This window comes from Trachemys scripta, chromosome 3, assembly GCF_013100865.1.
Source record: "Trachemys scripta elegans isolate TJP31775 chromosome 3, CAS_Tse_1.0, whole genome shotgun sequence".
Taxonomy (NCBI): Eukaryota; Metazoa; Chordata; order Testudines; family Emydidae; genus Trachemys; species Trachemys scripta.
This window is the reverse complement of record NC_048300.1, coordinates 22,888,301-22,909,523: the sequence shown is the minus strand read 5'-3', so window position 1 is coordinate 22,909,523 and position 21,223 is coordinate 22,888,301. Positions and strand designations below refer to the sequence as shown.

The 21,223-nt window shown below is 40.8% G+C and overlaps 1 protein-coding gene across 4 annotated transcripts in view; it reads left to right on the top strand.

Annotated features, from left to right (window-relative positions):
* The first annotated feature begins 247 nt into the window (after window positions 1-247).
* VRK2 (VRK serine/threonine kinase 2) overlaps window positions 248-21,223 on the top strand; it is a 64,341-nt gene continuing 43,365 nt past the window's right edge. Inside the window, exons 1-7 of one of the 4 annotated variants that reach the window (XM_034764284.1) lie at window positions 248-471; window positions 1,643-1,783; window positions 12,339-12,394; window positions 12,987-13,056; window positions 13,808-13,895; window positions 14,050-14,158; window positions 17,210-17,302. In XM_034764284.1, coding sequence (XP_034620175.1) covers window positions 1,648-1,783; window positions 12,339-12,394; window positions 12,987-13,056; window positions 13,808-13,895; window positions 14,050-14,158; window positions 17,210-17,302 — 552 coding nt within the window. In that variant the 5' untranslated portion in view covers window positions 248-471; window positions 1,643-1,647. The other 3 variants (XM_034764283.1, XM_034764285.1, XM_034764286.1) reach the window with 3 other exon arrangements.

The following is a 21,223-nucleotide window of genomic DNA, read 5'->3' as shown; positions in this document are numbered from 1 at the left end:
GGTGCCACAAGTACTCCTGTTTAATACTTCGACTACTTCAAGCTGAAGTGGGGCATGTTCAATCTGAGGTACGACACCCATTATTTGACAATCAAGCCCCTTTAACTCCTCTTGGGCGGGCACCTCGCACAGGCTCTTGTGCGGAGCTGAGCCTGAGTCTCTCCCGCTGAAACGCGGCTTCTCTTTTACATGCACTTCCCTTGCCTGCCATCGCCGGGCACTGGGGCTCTCCCACAGGAAGCCGTGCCCGCTCTCTCCGAGCCACACCCAGCACAGCTCTTCGGCCCGGGCAGGCGGCTCTTCCCACCCACGCCTCCTCCTGCTGTCATTCATCCCCATGAGACTGCCGGGCCGCGGGGCTGCCCGCGCGCCAGTTCCTGGGCTCCTCCAGCCGCTGCTCCTTCGCTCCGCGGCCGGCGAGACGCGCCGCCGCCTGAGGAGGGGCCGGGCTCGCGGCGGGAGCCTAGGCCGGTTAGTGTCTCGGGGAGCTGCGCGGATCGGACCGGCCTGGGAAGAGTCCGTGGCTGCTGCGGCGCCCCGGAGAAGAGAGCCCGCGAGGGCTCCCCCAGTAGGTGCAGCGATTGTGTGGGGGGCGGGGGCGGAGAGCAGGAGCAACCCTCCGAAACGAGTTGGGAGAGCCGGGGGTGAGGGGGCAGGTTGTCGGAGGGAGCCTGGGGCGGCCTGAGTAAGGCTGCAAGGGGGAGGGAAGCGGGGGGAGTTGGTGGGAAATCGGCTGGAGCAGAGCGGGGAGTAGGAGCACCTGGGTAGCCTTCCCCAGTCTGCTGCCATCTCCTTTAGCCGATCTGTCTGCCTCAGCAGCTGTTAGTCTCCCCGGCTGCGCTCGCCATCCCGTGCAACTGTGGGTGTGGCCTAAGAGACCACTCAGGCCAAAGTCAGCCCCGGAAAAAGGTGCAAGAGGCCCGTGCAGTGCAGATAGCACCAGCCACCTGTGTAAAGTGCTTTGAGAGTGATGTCAGAAAAATCCCACTTACAGCACTCAGGGCTTGTGTGAAAGTCCACTTTCCTGTAAATTGCACCAAATCCAGTTTATCTAGCTCAAAAGGATAAAGGGCTCCCACTCAGTCAGGCCTGCCAACCTTTGAACACGTGGTTCCAGAGCTGGGTGTTGGTATGTGAAACCAGATGTTTAGATCCCCAAAGCCACCCCTGCTGATGCATCTCAACTTACTGAGCTCAATAAAGAATGGAGTGCAGACTCAGGTAGTTGTTCTGTCGTCCATTGATTATTTTTATAATGGTGCATATTCCTAAACTACCAATGCATTGTTTAAAGGTTTTACTGTGGACTCATGCCAGGTTGCATGTTTATAAATTCTTGCAGTGCAACTTTTCTTCCATCCCTCTGTCTTAGCCACTTACCGAGTAATAATGTCGTTGCTTGAATGGGACTATCCCCCTCATTGTCTAAGCGTTGACTCCATGTAGTCATTTGCTTTCATTTTGAACTGGAATAAAATACTACCATTCTCATTTGGTAGCATTTTAAACCCTCTTTGCACAGTGGAAGGTATTACCCAGGTACCAGGCTGTGAAGGACTTAACTATGATTTCCGTTTTGGAACGAGAGAATTGGAAGGTTTCATTTTCTTTCATAATTGTTTCATTTTCTTTTCTTTCAAAGGTGTGATGCCACCTAAAGGGCGTGGAAAAAGCAAACTCCCTGTTCCTCTTCCCAAAGGAATGATAATGAAAGACACTGAAGGAAAGGAGTGGAGGTTGGGCAATATAATTGGCCAGGGAGGATTTGGATTGATCTATTTAGGTAAAGCACGAGTGTTAATGACAAGAGTATTTCTGTGAGTGTCTGTACTACTTTATCCTTTAAAACAAAATGGTTAAAAAAAAAGAAAAAAGAAAAAGAAACAGCAAGAGATGCCAGAATGTGTTTCACTATCTTAAACAGCGCTCAGGTTATTGAGAAGTTTTGCTGAAGGAACTGCATGATTCTTTCCTAGATTGTTCAGAGTACTGTTTGTATAACCTGCAGAGTGAAGGATATACCTTGGGCACATGTGGGGCAATACTTGAGTAGAAGATTGCCAGAGAGCACCAGTAGTAAGTGCTGTAGGATATGGTGATTCAGTATGTGGCAGTAACTCTCTTGAGTCCGTACTGATCCAGTGCTCCAAAGTGCTGTTGGGGGCATTGGCTGTTGAAGGTGCCATCTTTCAGCTGAGACATAAAATCAAGATACAGAGCTTTTGGTCATTAAATAACCAATTACACATTTTATAACAATAGTAGTATTAACTTTGGTGCTATGTATGAATTAAAGCCACACTTTTTCCAGAGTTTCAGCTGAAAATGGTATTCTTCACTTGTCCAAAATTGCATAGTATAGCTGCATGCTCTTCAACAGATGCTATATTCTATCCAGAGGTAGCCGCTTTTCAGCGGGGAATAAGTGAGTCTGATAAATAGTTTGTAAAACACTTTGGGATCATTTATATATACGTGTAAATTACTAATGTTGGTCTCTATAAAAGAGAAAAATCTGTTTACAAGGCAGCATGATGGACTTTTCCTGTACCACGCACATGCAGAATAAATATGGGAACTAGTCTACAATGAAAATCTGTCAGGAACTACATTGAGCTTGTACTGAGACAGCAGTGAAGAATTAGTCCTGAATAGCAACATCAGTACAACCCATCATCCCTAAAGGCAAACATGCTCTTCTTAAGTTAGATAGCGATATGTTAACTAGTGTTTCCAGACTTGGGGTATTAATATTCAAAACCTGCTTATCAAGCCACTTCAATACATGGATTGAATGTGCATTGCACATAAAAAGATCTGTTGTAACTTTTTAATTTTTATCCATTTATTTTGACATGGAAAGTGTAATTGTTTGGGGTTTTTTTGGCATCCGTTCTTTGTGTCACCTCTTTATTTTCTATTTTCCACTCTTTTTGTTTATGTGCTATGACATTTAGCTCATACAAATTGCTTTGTCAGAAGACGATATGCTAATACGTTTGGGGACAGCACAAGCTTTCCTTGTTGCATGGTTTCTAGACCACTGGAACAAGTCAGTTTTTCATTAGAACAAGCACCATATACAAAATGACTTATTTCTCAGTTCTTTTGTCTTTTTAACTGCAACTTCTTGTGCATGGGTGGATCCTCTCTGCCCATGCAGAGCTACACTGGAAGCAGAAGCATAGGAGTTTGCCCACATGGAGAAAATTGCAGGACTGGAGCCTTGGTGAATGTGGAACAAGTTTTTACTTTCTGTAGAAGGACGTATGGGTGTTTGTTGCATCCTATTCAGCCATAAATATAGGCATTTGATGTGCCACTGTTTTCTTGATGATAGATGCAGTACTGTCTCTTGCATTTTTTCTGTTCCATCTGTCAGGCAATGTCCTTGTTCCATTTATTTCCTTTGCTGCTCAGGAACAGCTGGGACTGAGCTGAATTCCTCCATATTTTCCTTGTGTTTGGTGTGGTGAAGCACAGAGCTGAATAGTGACTGTGCACAGTCATGAAAACCCATATTTTACTTCTTGGAGACTGGTTCTACCTGAGGACTGGTATGTTAGTGCTCTAAATAAAATGGATGCCTTCAAACCCTACTGTACCATCAGCAATGGTGGTTGTAAATTATAGCAATCATCAATCTGATCTGCACACTCTGATATCTACAATTTCAGTCACAAGAAACTGAAAAGAAAAACTATGAACAAGACTGCCATTAACCAAGATGTCCTGCTTTCTAGAATGGAAAAGAGGATGGCATCCATTCCACTGTATGGCTCCATAGACGAGAGGAGGAGAGAAAGATGATTTCATTAGCAACCTAAATACCACTGCTTCTGATTGCTCTCCGTACAGTCAGTCCTGTACCACTTGCCAATCATTTAAGCATACAGAGACAAACTAATATGTGCTTGACGCTTCTCCAAAAGATGCCCAGTTTAATCCATATTAAGACACATTTCATCCCAGTCCTTTGCTTCCCTGTGTATTCCATTAGTAAAAGAAGAAGCAGGCAAACTCTGCTTTAATCCACCAGTGTCCAATAATATTCTCTCTAAATATTAATCTTTCTTAATACACGTTTTTGGGAGGTGCTTGATCAGCATCTGTTGCTCAAGGCCAAGAAAAGAAAAAAAATCCTAGTTGTCATCTCTCTGTCTCATTCCATTCTATAGAATTCTATTCATAGGGTGAGATCAATAACCAAGGCCCCTCAGAAATGTGCAATCACAGAAGAGGTGAGGGACAGAGCAGTTCTGATATTTATATTTTTCTTTTGATGTACGTGATATGTTTTACGGCCTTCTCTTAAACATCAGTCAGTTGCCTTGGAGAGATCCTATGTCTAGAGCCAGAGGTAGGCAACCTATGGCACGCGTGCCAAAGGCGGCACGCAAGCTGAATTTTCAGTGGCACTCTCACTGCCTGGGTCCTGGCCACTGGTCCGGGGGGCTCTGCATTTTAATTTAATTTTAAATGAAGCTTCTTAAACATTTTAAAAACCTTATTTACTTTACATACAACAATAGTTTAGTTATATATTATAGGCTTTTAGAAAGAGACCTTATAAAAACGTTAAAATGTATTACTGACATATGAAACCTTAAATTAGAGTGAATAAATGAAGGTTATTTTAGAGGGCTTGGCACACCACTTCTAAAAGGTTGCCGACCCCTGATCTAGAGCATATATAGGAAGCATTACCAGAGAAAATATACCCCAGCATGAGCAATGGAATGAAGTCAAGGTGCCTCCTGAAATTGTTAGTCAAGGATTATTTGTTGGGAGGGGAGGAAAAAGAAAGTAATGGAAGGAGGGTGGAAATGGAAACTTACAAAAGTTCCCACAGAGAAGTGAGAATGATTCATGGAACTCTGATGTAGTGATGAGGGGAAACTGAAGTGAAAATGTGGTTTCATTTGTTATAACAACACTTTTCTCCAATGGAACCCAGATTATTCTCGTAGGGCACATGTTTAGAACATCTGGTGCAACAGTGAACAAGGAATAATTCAGTGTAAGTAATTCTCAGTCTAAAACAAAAAAACATTAATTGTGTACCAAATCTACTAGGGTATTTCCTGTTACCGGAAAACCGTACAAGACCTTGTAAATGGTATATCGCATGGAGATTGGTACATGTTTCATGCAGTTTTTATTGGTTTTCTTTCTGACCACACAGACCACAGAAGACTTCAACTATTGTGGTGTATTGTTGTTTGAATCCCACCACGCTGAGGCAGAGAGCAGCCAGAGGAGTAGTATGGAATGATAGTGCAATCTAGGGCCCTTGTATATTTCAGTTTTGTGTTCCTGATGAGTATAGCAGGAATAGCCGGAAAAAATACAACTGTTTGTTAGAATTTTTGCAAAAGTTGTTGTTGTTTATCTCTGCTTTCTCTCAGAAGGGAGACCTGGTACTGGATATGGCACTAAATTGGAGGCTTGGTTCCCCTTGTAACACAGAAATTAGAAAGAGGAACATAACAGATTGACTCAGCAGTGCATAACTAACTCATCTGAAATAGGAAATGGATCAGACTTATCAGCAAAGATTGACTCTGTGCTGTAAAGAAAGGTCCAAAACAAGAAAGCTTATTTCTTATTCATTATGACTAGGCCCCTATCAAATTCACGGCCATGGAAAAATGTGTCGCGGATTGTGAAATCTGGTCTTTTGTGTGCTTTTACCCTATACTATACAGATTTCATGGGGGAGACCAGTGTTACTCAAATTGGGGGTCCTGACCCAAAAGGGAGTTGCAGGAGGGGGGGTGTCATAAGGTTATTTTAGAGGGCTTGCAGTATTGCCACCCTTACTTCTGCTCTGCCTTCAGAGCTAGGTAGTTGGAGAGCGGCGGCTGTTGGCTGTGCACCCAGCTCTGAAGGCAGCACCTCACCAGCAGCAGCACAGAATTAAGAGTGGCAATACTATACTATGCCACCCTTACTTCTGTGTTGCTGCCTTCAGAGCTGGGCAGCGAGAGAGTGGTGGCTGCTGACTGAAGGCCAAGCTCTGCAGGCAGCAGTGCAGAAGTAAGGGGGGCAATATCATACCATGCCATCCTGACTTCTGCACTGCTGCTGGTGGTGGCTCTGCCTTCAGAGTTGGGCTCCTGGCCAGCAGCTGCCGCTCTCTGGCTACCTGGCTCTGAAGGCAGTGCCGCTGCCAGAAGCAGCACAGAAGTAAGGGTAGCAGTACCACAACCCCCCTTACAATAACCTTGCAACCCCCCCCAACTTGTTTTTGGGTCAGGACCCCTACAATTACAACACCATGAAATTTCAGATTTAAATAGTTGAAATCATGGGAAATTTATGATTTTTAAAATCCTATGACTGTGAAATTGACCAAAATGGACAGGCATTCTGTCTGAAATAACGCCAGCCAGCTGCTCAGTTTGGGCCTGATTCTGCAAAGATTTGAGCACTCTTTAATCCCATTGTCTTTGTGGTGTTCAGGAGTTCTGAACACTTCACATGGTCAGTTCCTTAGAAGGATATACTAATGAATAAGTATTAGGTCTCTTTTAGGTAGTCCTGTGTCTGAGAGATGTTTTTTTCACCCCCTTCTTGAGAGGAATAGAGTTCTGTTCATATATATATTGCTCTATGTTGTGGAATGACTACTATACTTGAAATGTGGAGCTAACCCAAAGGAAATTCTAGAGAACTGAACAAAATGGGCCACACAGTGGGATATGCTAGGTTTGAATGTCTGCAAAATGTGAACAGCACAGCTATTTTATAAAAATGAAGGTTAATTTTGCTGGCTGTATCTTTTAATAAGTAGTTTTACAGCAGTAGTATAAAGTTTTTGATGTGCATTGTTACAGCTTAATTCCCCATTAAGTGTACGCCATACTCCATTAAGCTTTAACAATGTACTTGAAAAATTTTATACTACTTCTGCAACATATTTACCAAAGATGCATTTCCTGGAAGGCTTTGTTCACTAAATCAAAGCTGTGGAAAGCTATTTACTGTCCCTGAGCTCTTGGATTCAATGATGCACTTGGATTCAGCCGTTCAGGAATATGGCACCTAATCTTTTCTAAGTAGAAAAGTGCCAGTGTTTGCCCTTTATGCTCTCCTTTTTAAATATTTCTGTCTTCACTTTTAAGTGTCCTCTTTGCTCTGCACCTTCTCTTCCTTCATTGTCTTGCCTCTTCCTCTTAATTTTCACGTCTCTCTAGAATCCCTCTTAACAGCAGAAGGCTTACCAGCAATGTGGTTCCTCCCTATGCTCCTGAAGCAATTTGAAACTGTCTAGAAGTGCTCTGCTCAATTAGTTTCAAGCTACTGCTTATGCTGAGGGAGAATGCTATGGTTCACGAGCCTGTCCTGCCTAGGCTGCTCCATATTAGAGCTTTCCTTCTGTTACCTATACTCTACCAATGGGTTACTATGATAGAGCTCACACAGAATATTCCTATTCATTTAATGGGAGGGAGAAAAGCAAAGCAAACAGGGAACAAAACAGCGTTTTCATGATACAGTGCCCAATTTAAAGTCCTTTAGGGAATAGTGGCAGTACATGGGAGAATTAAACAAGAGTTTAGAAGGATGCAAGTGAGAGAGAATACCAGATATTCATTTATCTTCCTTATCATGGCTAGTGATTGATGCTGGTCTTTACATAAATCATTCTTTATTTCCAATGGCAATGACTCCTTTAATACACAGTTAGGGCTTAAAATTTAAATGCAGAAACATCACACAATACTCAGTTAAGTTTAAGGTTCCAACATCATTGTTAAGTCTGCTTTGCATTTCACCATCCATGTACAAGCTAGAAATTTCCTTCCTCACCACTGCCAGTGCTCGTACTTCCTTTGCACATATTCATTAGATGGTTACATCATAACATAAGTCTTCACTCCCAAGATGAGGGGTGAAGGCATAGAGATTTCTGGTCCATTTCTAGATGGTAGAAGGTAGGAGTAGGGAGGTCAGATGTTACTGTAGGTATAGCTTTTTTTGTATGTGTTAAGATATGGGTAGAAAAGAGGTCCAGTTATAGGCTACTTCCCACATGATTTCCTAAAGGTATAATACTCTACTATTGAGATTCTTATGACAGAGATTGCCGGGGATATGTTGAGTTTGTAGCAAATCATGAGAAAGATGTATACAAAGTAAGGAGAAAGAGAAGAATCAGCAGAACTGCGTTCTTTGATGACCATGAGCATTTACAGATGCAATGTGATATCATGCCATGAAGCATGTGTCCCTAATTTGGCATTACATGATAACAAGAGGAACTTCTGCCCTAAGATATGGCATTTGCTGCAATATGCAGGCTGCCCCTCTAAACACATTTTTGATTGGCACCTATTCCCTATTGAAACTGGCATAGTACCTTCTGAGCGGTCACAGTGTCAGGCTTGCAGATGAGCAGGAGTGCAGGCATTCCATAAACCAATGCATGCATCAAGTTTAAGAGCCTGGATTCCCATTCAAGAATGCTAAAACGGCTTTTGTTCCTTAGGTTAAAGGGTATGTCGTATCTCCTTCAGCTCAGAGCTAGATTAACTTTGAAAGTCAGTCAGTGTCTTTCATAGCTCTGGAAGGCAAAATTTTGGCTCTGGTGAATTAGGATTAAAGTTTCATGAAAAAATGACAGAAATTATAATAAAATTTTCACCAGAACTGTGCTGTACTGGAGGCATTTGCAGATACCCCAAAAATCATTTTGCAGTGGTGCTCAGTTTTCTGCTGAATAGTTTAGCCAGGTGCTATGAAAGCCAAATCCACAAGATTCTACTTTAAAGGCCAGTGGATACAATATCTGCTTAATAGAACCCCAAATTCAGAAAGGAAGATTTGAGAGAGACCATTTCCAAAGGCTTCCTCAGAAATTAGTCTAGCCAGAAAATAGTAGAGTATGGGATAAAATCATGATCACCGAACAGAGAAATCCTTCCTCAGGAAACTTAGAGTGTAAGGACTTGAAGAACTGAAATGATCAATTCCATGAGATACTGAAAGAAAACAAAAGGGGAAAAATACAAAGGGCTCTATTAAAACTAGATGTTGTTTCTGCATGGTATTTTGATAGGTAATACCACAATAATTTAACAACTGTAGATGGTAAATATTTAATCTTTTTATGCATCCAAAGAAGTGGGCTGTAGTCCACGAAAGCTTATGCTCTAATAAATTTGTTAGTCTCTAAGGTGCCACAAGTACTCCTGTTCTTCTTTTTGCGGATACAGACTAACACGGCTGCTACTCTGAAACCAATCTTTTTAATGATTGCCACCATTGATTGCTTTTATTTATTACCAAGCCAGTGTTCTGAAAATGATTCTTTAGAATGTTTATATAAATCAAAACTTTCTTTACATTAAACACAGTGGGTGAAATCCTGGCCCTGTTGAAGTAAATGGCTAAACTCTCATTTACTTCAGTGGGGCCAGGATTTCACTAGTCTTTTCATTACTTTTACATAAACTAATTTGCAGTTCTTAGCCCTAGCTTTTGAGTACCATGTTAATTTTTGAATCATAGGTTTTGTTTTATTCCTGCGTAAACAGAGCTGAGAGGACAATACCACTAAACATTTTCATATCCTCTGGAAAACTAGGCAAAAGATAATAAAAAGGCTTCTTGAGCTTATTCATGTTTCCAAAATGAGCTTTTTATCTCCCAAATATCCAGCAGCAGCATAGAGACCAGCTGTGGACAGGAACAGGGATATTTTTTCTAACTGCCAAATACACTGCTTTTCTTTTCCACTGTGTAAACTTTGTCTACAAACTGATTTTATGAGAACCATTGTGAATACTTCACAATATTCTGAACATGACTACCACAAATTAAACTGCTAAAACTAAAGCTGGCACATTTGAACTGGCAAATGAAACTGGCATGTTTCTTTGTGTCACTGAATGCAGTTTGTGCTATGCAGTCCTAGGGAATCGCAGTTCATCCAGAAATTCTGTTGTTACCTTGTCATATTTAAACACAGAAAGACTGATTAATTAAGATTGTGGTGCAAACTCTATGAATTCATAGTTAAGGCTGATGTTGAGATCTTAGCCCAGCCTGCTGTCGCTGGGCAAAGCTAGGAAATTCTGGCCATGAGTTAATTTGATATCTTATTTTCTGCATTGCCTAGACACAGTAATTGGAAATTGTGGTGAAGAATGTAGACCTTATTTCAACTTGTATTTTTAATGTAATTCTTCAGTTACTTTTCTCTGGTACAGTAGTTGTAACTTATGACAATATTTCCACTAACGCTGAAAACAAAAGTTCTAGAGGTGCGAGGATACATTTCAAAAATAATTCTTGGAATACAATGCATTCCTTTTTTTTGCAGCTAGTGTAGGTAAAATGTGCATGCCATAACCAGAATCTGGATTACACAGTTGCCATATTATTTTGGAGTACTGTTGCTAGAATAGTCTAACCATATAGTGCGCCTGGTACTCTGTATGTACTTATATGCCATAAGAGTGCTGCTGCCAGGGTCGGCACCAGGCAACCAAGCACATGCTTGGGGTGGCACCTGGTAAGGGGTGGCGGGGGGAGCGCGGCGCGGCATTCTGCGGGTGGGGGGCACTCCGGCGGCGTGGTGCTCGGCGGGGGGGGGGCTCCGCCTGGGGGGGCGGCGCTTTTTTTTGCTGCTTGGGGCAGCAAAAAAGTTAGAGCCGGCCTTGGCTGCTGCATTCCAGCACTGCTCTCATACAGGGTCTCTGCTTAGCCCATAGTCTAGCATTTAACTGATTGTAGTATTATGTATAGCCATGTGCTACCAAATAGAATGAGCATAGCACATGGCTAATTACATGTAGTATAGAGTAACTATGGGCTAAACTCGCAGGCGAGTATGTAGTGCTGGTCTGTGAGGTATGTAATCAGACTGTTCGTTAAACCTTTGGAGCCTTTCCAGTCTAAGTAACTCTACGTGGATGAATATAGTATCCAAGTGCCTCCCAACATAAAGAGAAAAGGTGGGTGAAGTAGTATCTTTTACTGGACCAACTTCTATTGGTGAGAGAGACAAGATTTGGAGCTTACACACAAGCCCTGAAGAAGAGCTCTATGTAAGCTCAAAAGCTTGTCTCTCTCACAACAGAAGTTGGTCCAATAAAAGATATTCCTTCACCCATCTTGTCTCCCTAATATCCTGGGATCAACATAGCTACAACATTGCATATTCAATATATAAGTGGTTAATAAAAAGCAATACAGTGATATGCCTATCACAGTGCTAACGTGAGCAACTTTGGGTATATCAGTATTTACAAGTAATTGCTTTAAACATTCCGCCTGTTATTGACTGTGTAGGATATTGGAGTGGACATTGTAATACTTTGCCATGTATAATATATATATTTTTAAATTTAGCTTCTCTTTCCCTCATAGACTTTAAGGCCAGAAGGGACCATCATGATCATGTATTCTGACCACCTGCACATTGCAGGTCACAGAACGTAACCCACCCATTCCTGTAATAGGCCCATAAACTTTGGCTGAGTTACTGAAGTCCTCAAATCTTGATTTAAAGACTTCAAGTTACAGAGACTTCAAGTTTACCCTGGTTCAAGCGAGCAAGTGACTTGTGCACCATGCTGCAGAAAAAGTGAAAAAATTAGTCTATTTTAATGTAACATATTTTCACCAAAGTTTGGTGTGAGTGTGTAGTAGAGGTGCTCTAGTGGCTCTGTAGTTAAGATTGGGTTCACACATTCCATTGAAAGTACAGTAGAACCTCAGAGTTACAGACACAGGAATGGAGGTTATTTGTCACTCTGAAATGTTTGTAACTCTGAACAAAACTTTATGGTTCTTTCCAAAGTTTACAACTGAACATTGACTTAATACAGCTTTGAAACTTTACTATGCTGAAAAAAATGCTGCTTTTAACCATCTTAATTTAAATGAAATAAGCACAGAAAGAGTTTCCTGGTCAATCTTTTATTTAAACTTTCCCTTTCTTTTAGTCTTTAACACAGTACTATACTATATTTGCCCTTTTTTTGGTCTCTGCCACTGCCTGATCGCATATTCTGGTTCCAAATGAGGTGTGTGGTTGACCAGTCAGTTCGTAACTCTGGTGTTCGTAACTCTGAGGTTCTCCTGTAGGATTAATACATACGAGTATTATCAAAATAGGTTGAAGTTTTTTTTTAATTTTGAAATTTGGACAAAATTTCAAAAGGAAAACATTTCTAACAGTTTTGAGAAATGTTCCCTTCCCCTCTCCTCCCACCCACCCCCCCTTTTTTTTGTTTTGTTTTGACTAAGACTACATGTTTTGCTCTTTAGTTGCAATTATATTGACTGTTGGGGGAAGTTTCATCACCATCTCTCTGATTTTACAGCTTCCTCTCATGTTCATATTCCTGTAGAAGATGATGCTGTGCATGTAATTAAAGTGGTAATGTTCATATCTCACTTCTAAATTATTTAAAGTACTAGCATTTTCACTTGCATTTTCTATTTATTCTTATTTTGAGCATTGAGTTGCATTGCATGTTTTTTGTGTGCCATTCTTCCATCATAGCATAATTTGTCTGCGGGAGGAATGTTTTGTGATTCCTTAATGCTTGCTGTTTCTTTGCTTCCATTACTAACCATGGACATCACAATGAGGAGGGGGGGAAAATCAGACTGCGTATTTAAGAATATACAGTGATTGAAGTTAAAATGTATTAATTTAATTTCCTAAATAGTACTTGCGTCAGTCTGTATTACATGTTTTTTTTTGGGTATTTGCAGTGAACAGCTTTTATTACCAACAGAAGTTATTGGTTTTTAAAGCAATATACTGGCTATATTTTATGTAAAATAACTTTTTTTTGTCAAATGTCATACTGTATCTTTTTTTAAAAAGTGGATTTTAACCCAATTGGAACTTCCAATCTAGGAATTTAGATTGGAATTTAACTTCCAATTTAGGAACTCCCTCCCCCCCCCCCCCCCCCCCCCGAACTCACTTTTTCACACCAAATTTATTTGTTCCTTTATAGGAATATCATGAAAATGGGCCTTTGTTTTCTGAATTAAAGTTTTACCAGAGAGCTGCAAAACAAGAGCACAGTAAGTAATATCAGCAAAACAAAATAAAATGAAAAGGTAATTTTTTCCAATTAGAGCAATTGATATCTTGAAGCTTTTATATCAAGCATAATTCAGACAGTGGGACTGATTCTGATCTGGTTTACACTAATTTTATTCTCACTGGTGTAAGTGAAAATAGAATCAGGACTAGTAGGGTGACAAACCTGAGGGAGAACTAGCCTCTCTCCATAGTCCATTTTTTAGGATATGGACAGAGGCATTGCAAGGACTAGATAGTAAGGCTAGTATTTCAGGAATGAAGTTACTCACATGTTTAAGTGTTTGCAAGATTTAGTAGTAATTTAGGCACTGAACCTGCAAGCTCTTTACTCATAATAGCAGTCCCAATTATTTCAAATGAGCAAAAATTGCACATGTACTTAAGTATTCTGCTCGATTGAGGCCTAATTGCATACTCTGTTGATCTACGGTTTACTCTAGAGGGTAAATTCAAAAAGTAAAGTTTTTAAAGGAACTAGTTTTTCTCAGCTACTGATTGGATTCCTATTGTGTTGTTATGACTCAGAGAAGCGTATATTAAAGGAACACAGAGCTTTATTTTTGCAGAAAGTTACTTGGTGAACTTTTTAATTGGGCTCTGGTAAAATAGTTACCTGTATGTGTTTTCATTTTAACAACAAAGATTCTAATGATAGTTCAATTACTAAAGTTAAACTGTAGATTTTTCAAACTACCTTAAATTCTGGCTTATCTATTATTATTTTGACAGTCAAAACGTGGATGAAGCTCAGACAAATAGGATTTTTAGGAATTCCGGTATTCTGGGGAACAGGCTCGGCTGAATACAATGGAAAAAGGTAATAACAAGGTGAATTGGAGTCAACACTGTTGGGCTCATAGTTGCCCGAAGATCTATTTTCAATTAAATGAAGGATGTTTTGAGCTTGTTGATATAAAGCTATCTGTGTCCCCCGTCTTACAAAGATTCCTCACTTGTGCATTTTCTAATAGGTATAGATTCATGGTCATGGAAAGATTAGGGGTAGACCTGCAAAGAATCTTGGACAATGATGGACACCGGTTTAAAAAAGAAACAGTTCTGCAACTTGGGGCCCGAGTGGTAAGTGCAGAGGGGAAGGAAATGGGCCTGTTTTTAATGTATTGAACTCTTCTAATGCATCTGCTCTTTGTGAAATGCTGACATCTATTTTGGGCACTATATTTGCCTTTTTCCAGTCATCCGGGACCTCCTCCAATCACCATGAGTTTTCAAAAATAATGGCCAGTGGCTCTGCAGTCACATCCGCCAACTCCTTTAGCACCCTCGGATGGAGTGCATCTGACCCCCAGGGACTTGTGCTTGTCCAGCTTTTCTAAATAGTCCTGAACCACTTCTTTCTCCACAGAGGGCTGGTCGCATCCTCCCCATGCTGTGCTGCCCTGTGCAGTAGTCTGGGAGCTGACCTTGTTCGTGAAGACAGGGGCAAAAAAAGCATTGAGTACATCCTCTGTCATTAGGTTGCCTCCACCATTCAGTAAGGGGCCCACACTTTCCCTGACCACCTTTTTGTTGCTAACATACCTGAAGAAACCCTTCTTGATACTTTTAACATCCCTTGCTAGCTGCAACAACAAGGGTGATTTGGCCTTCCTGATTTCACTCCTGCATGCTTGAACAATATTTTTATACTCCTCCCTGGTCATTTGTCCAATCTTCCACTTCTTGTAAGCGTCTTTTTTGTGTTTAAGATCAGCAAGGATTTCACTGTTATGCCAAGCTGGTTGCCTGCCATATTTACTATTCTTTCTACACATCGGGATGGTTTGTTCCTGCAACCTCAACAAGGATTCTTTAAAATACAGCCAGCTCTCCTGGACTCCTTTCCCCCTCATGTTATTCTCCCAGGGGATCCTGCCCATCCGTTCCCTGAGGGAGTCAGTCTGCTTTTCTGAAGTCCAGGGTACGTATTCTGCTGCTCTCCTTTCTTCCTTGTGTCAGGATCCTGAACTCGACCATCTCATAGTCACTGCCTCCCAGGTTTCCATCCACTTTTGCTTCCCCCACTAATGCTTCCCTGTTTGTTAGCAGCAGGTCAAGAAGAGCCCCTAGTTGATTCATCCAGCACTTGCACAAGGAAATTGTCCCCTACACTTTCCAAAAATTTCCTGGATTGTATGTACATTGCTGTATTGCTCTCCTAGCAGATATCAGGGTGATTGAAGTCCTCCATGAGAACCAGGGCCTGTGATCTAATAACTGCTGTTAGTTGCCTGAAGAAAACCTCATCCATCTCATCCCCCTGGTCTGGTGGTCTATAGCAGACTCCAACCACAACATCACCCTTGTTGCTCACACTTCTAAACTTAATCCAGAGACTCTCAGGTTTTTCTGCAGTTTCATGCTGGAGCTCTGAGCAGTCATACTGCTCTCTTACATACAATGCAACTCCCCCACCTTTTCTGCCCTGTCTGTCCTTCCTGAACAGTTTATATCCATCCATGACAGTATTCCAGTCATGTGAGTTACCCCACCAACTCTCTGTTATTCCAATCGCATCATAATTCCTTGACTGTGCCAGGACTTCCAGTTCTCCCTGCTTGTTTCCCAGGCGTCTTGCATTTGTGTATAGGCACTTAAGATAACTCGCTGATTGTCCTGCTTTCTCAGTATGAGGCAGGAGCTCTCGCCTCTTGCGCTCTCCTGTAGTCGTGCTTCCTCCTGGTATCCCACTTCCCCACTTACCTCAGGGCTTTGGTCTCCTTCCCCGGGTGAACCTAGTTTAAAGCCCTCCTCACTAGATTAGCCAGCCTACTTTGCGAAGATGCTCTTCCCTCTCTTCATTAGGTGAAGCCCGTCTCTGCCTAGCAATCCTCCTTCTTGGAACACTATCCATGTGAGCCATGTAGGTTAGACAATTTTGGCCACAGTGCTTTCAGCACTGCCATCTTTGTTATGCGGAAGGATATTTAGTCTGATTTCACATCATTGTGCAGGCCAAAATAAGCCTGTAGGATTGTACATGTATCAATCTTGTTTTCAAATTCCTTTAAATTAGCATAGATTACTGGGAGATTGTATGCTGTCGTTTGGGAATGCCATTTGGTTTGTGGGAGAGTGGCACAGTACCCCTTGCTATAACAAACCCCTGGGGACCCAAGTCATTTGTGCGGTATAGCAAGCGGGTGAGGGAGTGCTCCTCTGGTGGTCCTGGGGCCAAAGGAACCCTTTGTGCCCCCTCCCCCCACACACACTTGCAGTCTTGGGGCCATAGGAGCTCTCAATCTCCCACCACAGCAGGCAGGGCTGGAGGCAGGATCCAGGGACCACATTCGCTATAGCTTAAGGTTTGCTATTGTAAAGGGCATTATAGCAAGGGTCTACTGTATTATCAAACAAATGCAATAAAATGCATTTATATTGCCCCTTTACCATCTTGCCTGCAGTCTGTCACTAATGCCTTTTCACTGATGGACCAGTGGTTTTAACATTCCAAAACTGGGTGCCTCTCAAACAGCCATTTTTTTTTCTTTGTGTAAATCAGCCTGCTATAAACATGTTTCTCGTCTCATCAAATATGAAAGGACCCCTCCTGATCTGAAGTGCAGGGTGAGCAACAATTAGTCTATTAACAGTCTTAAGGTCCAATATCTTGTGAACTATCAGGACCAGATATGTTTTCACTTTTGGAGAGTTAGGAATTCCCCCTGCCCTTCCAGTATTATAAAGTATTAGTTTCATTAATGGATCATGAGAGAAAAGACCTTAACATCACATTTAAAGATATTTTAGAAATTTCAAAGATGTATAGGGCAGATGTATAGGGATAAAATGTGGCCCAGCTGGCACGCCCTTACATCCCTGCATCAGCTACCTGTATTATAGCAGTGGAAGGAAGTGGATAGAATGGGGCAGGAAATGGATGGAGTCTTGGCTTTGCTTTCCTTCCCTATGCATCTGGCAGTGTACACTGGGATGGGCATAGATCCAGAACAATATAATCTATCCCTGGTCCCAGGGGAACCAGGAGGGCTTCAGCTAATGCAGGGCAGATCATTACCTCACATTCCAGCCCATAATGTGGCAGTTGAGGCTCATTGAATGAGTGAAGCACATTTAGGTGATAATGAGAATAATAATTAATAAACATTCCCTTTTGGACTTCTTTCCTAGTTGGATGCCTTGGAATATATGCATGAAAATGAGTATGTTCATGGTGACATTAAAGCAGCAAATCTACTTCTGGGCTACACAAATCCACATGAGGTAAACACAGTATCTTTTACACTTACTGTATAATGTTGCCGTAACACTTTCACTGTTGATGTTCATTCTGTCCTATGCAGTTTTTGCATTGAGTCCACATATTAAAGGAAGAGATCTTACAGTATGGACACCATCTTTGGACTCGATCCTCCATTCTATTAAGCTTATGCTCGGTATGGCTAAGGAGAGAAGCAAGGAAAGGCATTGCTAACCCACCTTTCAGGTCCCCTGATCCTGTGGCTGCCAGGGGTCAAAATGACCCATAGAGTAACTTGAAGAAGCCTAGTGGCTCTTCTGTATTATGTCATCTGGCCTGGTGCAAAGGGACTTCACAAGGGTTAAGGATGTGGCCCATTGTATTCAGTTTCTCAAGATATTCCTGGCTTTCTGGTATTGTTATAAGCACTGTGGCTGTGTGGCTTTTACTTTACCTCTCTACAATGCACAGGACAGGATAGTAGGTAAGTAACATGAAGACTACTATATGCTTTTAGCATACAGCAGATTGTGAAGTGCTTTGAGATCTACTGATGAAAGAACTAGGTGATGCTATTACTAAGGGAGTAGAGTGGCCAAAAAGTGAAAACCCATTTTCAAGAAACATATTGAAATTTTTGGAGTTGTTTTCATTTCATAGTGTTTGAAATGGATCCATTTTTGTTTTTCACACTTTTCATTTTTAAATAAAAACCATTTTGGTTATGTCTTTTATAAAAAAATTGAAAAACTTACCAAAAGAGCATGGGGAAATTTTTTGACAATGTTGACTGTTCTGGACAAAATTTCATTTTTGAATGAAGGCCATTTTTATGTGAGTTTTTCCTTTGAAAAATTTCAGCCAGCTCTAACGGACAATTTGATTTTTCTTCCAACATCTCTGACACACTCTGTGACAGACAGATGTTGCCAAAGTGTTATTTCACTTTGTTTGGAGATGTTTACCATTGAACGACTCAAGAACCACTCCAAAAGCTTACTTTATTTCCCAGTTCCCTTTCTGTATTTCAGCATTCAGAAATATTAAGCTCATATGATTGTTTAAAGAAAGCAGAAAAATTAATGTTAAACATAGGTCTTAAAAGTTATCATGGTTGTTTGAAACAACTTCTTGTAGACATCTGTAATAGTCCATTGTCAGCTTATGGTGTTTACCAGACTAATGAGTCTGGGATACAGTTTTGGAGAAACAAGTTAATTGCTACCTAAGCTTATTAACACAACACAGATTGTTTTCCATCTTAGCTTTCCATGTTTTATTACGATAATGCTAAAATGCAATGATTTTTCATGTTGCAATCACTTTGTGCTGTTGAGTCAGTTTAGTGATTGCAAAAGGTTTTGAGTCGCTTAATGGACTTCGATTAGTTACTTATATGTTAGCCGGTTTGTGATTCGTGCCTCATTCTGTTTGGTATTAATCCTTCACTTTTACGAGTATTAAATTCACTCAAATTGAAAACAAGGTGACTGGGTCAGTGGGCAGAAGTCTGAATGGAAGTTTAATTTAGTTTGTACCAATAAAAAAATAATTTGGCTATATAACTCAGGGTGCATGATGTGCATGTTTATTGATGACAGATCTAGTTGCATTGAATGACTTTTTTTTTTTCCTGTAGAAGCACTCAAATATTTTTCTATAGATAACTTAAAATGTAACTTCCATTTTAGAAAGGGGAGGGACTTACAATACCTGCCTGTACTAGATAACGGTAGAATGGGGATTGAACTTTATTTGTGGATTCCCAGGCAAATGAAGAGGCATCGAGTGCTTGTAATAAAATAAGGAGTTCAAAAAGAATCAAATTTATGAGTCACGGTGTCCAATCCTCAATTGGTGTACATTGACTTCAGTGGAACTACTGTAGTAATTTGGTGTAATAATTTACACCAGCCAAGGATCTGATGCACAACATCTCAAAAATCTCTGGGTGCATGTGTAGTGATTGAAAGTTATAAACACATTTTAAGATGTTTACTATACCTAGCAGATGGCAGATGGCCCAGTACCTGTGCCAGCGATGGGACTATTGTTCACTAGAATGTAAAGGAAATCTTCCATAGGTAGTTTCCTGTATATCTTAAAATATTTATACAGCGCTATTTGCGGTGTGTGAGAAACAGAGAGTAACATCTTGACAGCATTATATCTAATATTTTCAAATGAGCAGCTGTACATACACTGCATAACTGAATAATTCTTCACCTGGAATCATCACCAGCGACCTGATCCTGAAAGCTGTCTGCTTCCACAACTTGAACTGATATCAGTAAGAGTTCAGTGCTCGGGGGCCTTACAGGATCAGGCCTTGTGTTTCACACAGTAGTTTATTGCTTCTTGCACTAACAATAGCATCACTGAGTTCTGGGCCTAATTAAGTCAGCTTTCTAATATGCTGGTGATCCAAATGTATTATCCAACTAACAAAGCAATATATCATGAGATTTCATATGGCAGCTCTATTGACAAACAAGGAAGACAGTGATCTTTCACCCCACGTCACATGTTTTGTAGCACCGTTAGTTGTACTGTTTTATTCTTAATTTGATAATCCCACATGAATCTCCCAGCACTGTTCATGTGAAATTTGACTCTAGGTCTTTTGTGCTGAGGATGGAATTTCATCCAACCTTTGCAGTGAGTTAAAAAGGTAGGTGACGTCATCCCTGTTTTTAAATTGACAGAACTGAAACACAGGGTTGTTAAGTGCTGGGCTAATGCAAGTCAGGAGTAGGCACAGTAAGGAATAGAACTCATATTGACTGACTTCTAGCTCCACGCTCGAAGCACGTGGGAGGCTTTGCTACCAAATAATTACCGTGTGGGATTTGTTTTTGTTATGGAAGGGGGGTTAATGTGTCAAAATTTTAAGGTTTAAGTATTTTTTAAAAGTCCAAATTAAGCTAGTTTTATCAATATCAGTCAAGATGCATTGTCACTTATGTGTAAAACAAATTTATTTAAAAATCACATTAGGCAGGCCAGAAAGTACAGTAATGTTAGGAGACATGATATCAGTTTTAAAAAAGTTTATTTTCTTATTCCATGTTATGTTTCAGAGACATAGACAGGTCTAGGCTTTCAGAACTATGTATGTACATTTACACCCATTATTTGCATTTATCGTTGAACATGCAATTATTAGGATTTGTGCATGCATATTTGGCATGCATATCTGCATACACAGTTCCAAAAATGTATCCTTTAGCTTATTACAGTATTATGAGAACCTTCTATATGCATCCGAAGAAGTGGGCTGTAGTCCACGAAAGCTTATGCTCTAATAAATTTGTTAGTCTCTAAGGTGCCACAAGTACTCCTGTTCTTCTTTTTGCGGATACAGACTAACACAGCTGTTACTCTGAAACCTTTTAAATGTATAACTTTTGTACTGAGAGGTTTCAGAGTAGCAGCCGTGTTAGTGTACTGAGAAAACCTAGTCTGATTCTTTCTCATTCCCCAAATTCCATTTTGGAAAGTTCTGCTGTTCTGCATTATAGTACTTTGAGTGGGAATCTTTCCTGTTTTTATTTTACAGGGGTCATTACATTAGATCTTGCATTTCTGAAATGCTTTTCTTCTAAAGCACCCTTGTAAAATACAAACTAGCACTCTGACCAACAGAATTCATAATCCCCTTTTTAAAATGAACAATAAGACAAATAACTTTTAAAATTCATATTCATGTCTCTTACCTCTTCTGGCAAGGCAGAGAAACAAATAAAGCACAGGTTCTATCACTGTGAGGCGTCCAAATGATGTTTAGAGATGGCCAGAAAATCAGAATCCACTGACCCAAGAGCAGCTTGCTGCAGATCCATTCAATAGGAGGGAGCAAGGCGATACAATGGGTTAGAGGTCAAAAGAGCAATTCTGTAGTCTATATGTTTCTTAACATGGAGCAAGCATAATGATTGACAGAG